Below are 3,160 nucleotides of genomic sequence, written 5' to 3' on the forward strand. Positions count from 1 at the left end.
GGCCACTCATGCTTCTCCACTTCGGTCACGTCCCTATTATCCTAGTCTCTTCTGCTGAGGTAGCTAGTAATGTCATGAAAACACACGATGTAAAGTTTGCCAACCGCCCGAAAACAAAAATGGTTGATATACTTCTTAATGGTGGGAGAGATTTGGTATTTTCCCCCTATGGAGAATATTGGAGGCAGATGAAGGTATATGATTTCCTTAATGTTTTTTATTTTAATTTAGAGGTTTGTGTTGTCTTGAGGGAGAGAATATATGAAGCAGATCAAGGATTTTTTCCATTCTCAATTTTAAAATAAATTATTTTTATGTCAATAAAACTTTTGTGTCACAAACGCCATTCATACACTAAGTTATAAATGTGTTCCTTTCTTAATTAATACCCATTTTTCTTTGTGTTTTTTTAATAGCTTCATGGTAAAAATATATGCGCATTCATCAACTAATAACCGAATTCTAGAAATACACACAATTTTCTCGAGCTTCGAACAAATATGTATTTACAAAAAATCCATTTTCATGAAAGTTTGTTTGTAATTATTAAAGTATAGATAGTGAAAGTCTCTCACCAATATTAAAATAAAAATAATGGAAAGAAGGGGAGATAGGAAAATACATTCTCAAATAATGACCTATCAGAATCTTTCTAAAGACTCATTTCACCCATGTCAACATTTTATTGCTCTCTACCAATGCTCTTGCTCTTAAAAGTTGTTAGTGACATATTCATTTTTATTGAAAGTTTTTAAAATTTAGGATCAGTATTAATCAAAAGAAATCAAAAGTAATTTCTCATACATATTTTTCTTTAAATATATTGACCACATATATATATATATATATATATATCTTTTGTAACGATCTTAACGCTTTGAAAATTTGTATTCATTTAAATTATTTGAAGTTTGTTAATTTTATATTTTTGACGACCAACACCGAATCCTTAAGTTTTTACCGTATAATTTGTGATCGGGTTAAACATGTTGTTGTGATTTGTGAGCATTATTATTTAAGTGAATCAAATTATATAAGGCCATTAGAATTTTACACAAGTAAAATATCTCCAATTAATGTCTCCATTGGGATGCATGTAACACATGAAGAGTATCTGCGTTCAGAACCTCCTCAACAGCAAAACAGTCAGGTCCTTTGAAAATATAAGAGAAGACGAAGTCAATGTGATGATGGAAAAGCTAGAGAAAGCGAGTTCTTCCTCTTCAACGGTAAATCTAAGCGAGCTCATCTCGGATCTTACAAACGATGTTATAACTAGAATTGTCTTCGGAAGAAAATATAGTTTTGAGGAAGGTAGTGAGATTTCAAGGAGCATATTAAGGAAATTCATGGAGCTCTTTGGTGCTTTTCCTCTCGGCGAATACATTCCTAGTTTAGCATGGATCGATAGGGTACGAGGTCTTGATAACAAAGTAAAAGAAGTAAATAACCAGATTGATGGGTTTTTAGAAAGAGTGGTGCAAGAACATGAAGATGCTGATAAATTCAAGTCAAGTTTTTTTAGTATATTGCTAATGGTGCAAAGAGATAAGACCGCGCAATTTGAGCTCGATCGAAGCGGGTTAAAAATTATGCTCTTTGTAAGGCAAACTCATGTTTTTCTTTTAAGAAAAGGGAAGCTTGCAGAATCAACTTAACTAATTTGTAAATTTATTTCTTTTTGTAGGATATGTTTCTTGGGGGTTCGGCAACAACTTTCACACTACTTGAATGGACGATGACAGAGCTTATGAGACATCCAGAGTGTATGAAGAAACTCCAAGATGAAATTCGTTTAGTTCCAAGGCGTAGTTTATATGTATTGGAGAAGGAAGTTGAGAAAATGAACTATCTACATGTTGTTATTAAGGAGGTCCTTAGGTTACATCCGCCGGCTCCATTACTTCCCCGGCTATTGAGTGAAGATGTCAAATTACATGGATATGACATAGCTACAGGAACACAAGTAAGTCTTTACATCTAATAAAATCCATATGGAAGTTCATGTCTAAATTAAAAATATGGTTGTTAAGAAGAAAAAATTATTTATGGGAACATAGGTGCTAATCAATTTGTGGACAATCCAAAGAGACACTAAAACATGGGGAGCAGATGCAGAAGAATTTAGACCGGAGAGGCATTTAGATTCACCTTTGGATTTTCAAGGTCAAAATTTCAGTTTCATTCCATTTGGATCTGGGAGAAGGGGTTGTCCTGGAATCGACTTTGCCTTGGGTTTGGTCGAGGTGACACTTGCCAACCTAGTCAACCGGTTCGAGTGGAGAGTCAAGGGAGGTGGTAAGCCTGATGTTTTTGAAGCAACTGGTATTGAAGTTTGCCGCAAGTTTCCTCTTATTGTATGTCCATCTTCTACTTTATTCTCTATGTAAGACTATTTCTGAGGCGACTTGTTTTTTTTTTTGTTTTTTATTCATTCATCAATGGTCCCGTACTTATTAACAAACCTACTGAATTAACCGAACCAATTATCAAGCAAACCATCGAATAAACCAACGAAAATAACATAGACCAAATGAAGCAGGAATAACAAAACATCATAAATCAAGATTCTGGCTACCATCATCAACTTAATATCCGTTCTAACAACAATTATTTCAGGAAAACTAACATCCTAATCCTAAGACAACCCCTAACAGAACAATCACAACACCAAAGAGTGCCTAGATCATCATCTTCCCCGTTACCATAATCCCACTGTCACACTTAGGCAACATAAAACAATGCATAAATATATATTATCAAAAATACTTAGGCAACAAACTACACTAACCTCGCCTGCTGAACAGTAGTGTTGATCGACACCCGTACTCGACAAACTTGGTGTTGATTGACAGGAAATGGCCTATTTCACACTCAACAATACCGATCGTGCGTTTTTAAATACGAACAAATCAACAGTACGTATCCAAATTGAACAATCAAAAATTCAAATAATCTACCTGAACTTTAATTATAGTGCTTTAATCAAAATCAATTGTTGATTATGCTGATCGGGACCAATGTGACGATAATGTGGCAATGAACTAGTAAAATCACTCCTAAAAGACGTGCTTTTGGGCGTCAAAATTTTTTAAAAATGCAAAATTATCTCTGCTAGAAGGATATAAACCAATACTTTATTAAATATCTAATAATTTCA

At 34.0% G+C, this 3,160-nt stretch overlaps 1 protein-coding gene across 3 annotated transcripts in view; it reads left to right on the forward strand.

Annotated features, from left to right (window-relative positions):
- Positions 1-2,421, forward strand: part of LOC104707200 (cytochrome P450 71A20-like) — a 3,648-nt gene extending 1,227 nt beyond the window's left edge. Inside the window, exons 1-4 of one of the 3 annotated variants that reach the window (XM_019229202.1) lie at positions 7-194; positions 1,110-1,601; positions 1,688-1,966; positions 2,061-2,421. In XM_019229202.1, coding sequence (XP_019084747.1) covers positions 9-194; positions 1,110-1,601; positions 1,688-1,966; positions 2,061-2,390 — 1,287 coding nt within the window. In that variant the 5' untranslated portion in view covers positions 7-8 and the 3' untranslated portion in view covers positions 2,391-2,421. Of the gene's footprint in view, positions 1-6; positions 195-1,109; positions 1,602-1,687; positions 1,967-2,060 lie in introns of those variants that run through there. The other 2 variants (XM_019229203.1, XM_010423499.2) reach the window with 2 other exon arrangements.

This window comes from Camelina sativa, chromosome 8 (assembly GCF_000633955.1).
Source record: "Camelina sativa cultivar DH55 chromosome 8, Cs, whole genome shotgun sequence".
Classification (NCBI taxonomy): Eukaryota; Viridiplantae; Streptophyta; class Magnoliopsida; order Brassicales; family Brassicaceae; genus Camelina; species Camelina sativa.